Genomic DNA, 1,575 nt, shown 5'->3' with positions numbered 1-1,575 from the left:
AGAAATAAAAATTAGTATCATTAATTGTTATGATAACAATTTTGTATATTCTTAAAGTACATGACTTTATTGTTTATAATTATTGTTCTAATTTCAATTAATTAGTATGAAAACTATCATTCAAATTACCACTAATCTAATAATTATACATAAACGTGAATAAGGTTCTAAGTATTCGTAGTGGAAAACCTTGTCTTCGAGACCTCAAAATTATAATAGATATTTCAAACCACTGTTGATTTTGTACAGCTGCTATCACATGAGTTTGTTAAAACTAAATATCCAAAATACTGCTATAAAAAACAAAAATTGTAGAATACGCAGTGTTTATCAATACAGAAATTGATGTAACGTGACATTATTGAATGCTTTCTAGAATTCCTGTTTTAGATATTAAGATCACGCTCTTCCTACTACACTGAAGGACCACCTTGAATACCTCTCTTCCATACGACTATTATCCAATAGATTTCTATATTTAGTAGTAGATTAATTCTGATCCGATAAATATGCTTTTCTTCCTTCAACTTCAACAATAAATGTAATCTTTCTTAAGATACTAAACTCTTGTCATTACAGAGTTTCAATGGCCACAAAAATGTTATTCCTGACGCTCATCCTCCATGGTGTAATATCTTCTTCTTGGGCTTTCAAACCAGAGGAGAAAATTGTGTTTTACATGCACGACATAGTGAAGAAAGCCAACCCAACAGCCATAGTAATTGCAGGAGTGAATGGGACATCATCAGAGCTGTTAAGGTTTGGAACAGTGCTGGTTATAGATGATCTTTTGACTGAAGGCCCATCTCTCTTCTCCTCAGTTGTGGGAAGAGCCAAAGGACTGTACGCCACTTCAGATGTTAAGGGCTATGCAATGCACCTGATTTTTTCTGTTGTGTTTGAGAACAAGAAATACAATGGAAGCACTCTTCAGTTTTATGGAACAGATCAATGGATGTTGGCCTCTGGAGGAGAGGTTTCTGTGGTGGGAGGAACAGGAAAGCTGAGGTATGCTCGTGGATATTCCATCGTTACTCTTAACCCTGATCCAGATGATTATGTGGGTTATGTCAAATTCAACACTACATTCCATGTAGATTAAGATATCCCCTATCTATGTTGTCTGTGTCTCTATATCTTTTAATCATGACGAAAAATGATCTTTAAATTTTAGAGTTTTGTTTAATTTCTTATTTAAGAAATATGATTCGATGAATTTGATTTAAAAATTACACAATTGAAATTGAAATTTATGAACTCAAGAATTCTTATAATGTTTTAAAAAAAAAATTGTTGATTAGAGAATGCTTTAAATTATAGCTCAGATTTCAGAAACTAAGCTTGCTTTCTCTATTAGCAGATATATCTATATTTTTTCAACATTAAAGAATACGTTAAAATCTATTTAAAATAATTCACCTATTATTTGGATAGTAATATTCCTTCCCTTTCTAGATCGGGTATGCATGTTCATCTTCAAATAATTGAAAAAACAGTCTTTAATTTAATTTTCTTGCAAAAGAGTTTTCTTAGAAATAACTTCTATAATGGATAAAATTCTCTAAGAAAGCTTTC

At 31.3% G+C, this 1,575-nt stretch overlaps 1 protein-coding gene across 1 annotated transcript; it reads left to right on the top strand.

Moving 5' to 3' along the window:
* The first annotated feature begins 447 nt into the window (after positions 1-447).
* On the top strand, positions 448-1,173 carry LOC149553502 (dirigent protein 11-like). The gene has a single exon (XM_089789913.1). The coding sequence runs from the start codon at positions 587-589 to the stop codon at positions 1,100-1,102; it is 516 nt and encodes a 171-aa protein (XP_089646039.1). The 5' UTR covers positions 448-586; the 3' UTR covers positions 1,103-1,173.
* The last annotated feature ends 402 nt before the right edge of the window (positions 1,174-1,575 follow it).

Source organism: Cupressus sempervirens, chromosome 6 (assembly GCF_028749045.1).
Source record: "Cupressus sempervirens isolate cs-2001-9-10 chromosome 6, ASM2874904v1, whole genome shotgun sequence".
NCBI classification, from domain to species: Eukaryota; Viridiplantae; Streptophyta; class Pinopsida; order Cupressales; family Cupressaceae; genus Cupressus; species Cupressus sempervirens.
The sequence above is the reverse complement of the archived record's forward strand: the minus strand, read 5'-3'. Positions and strand labels throughout refer to the sequence as shown.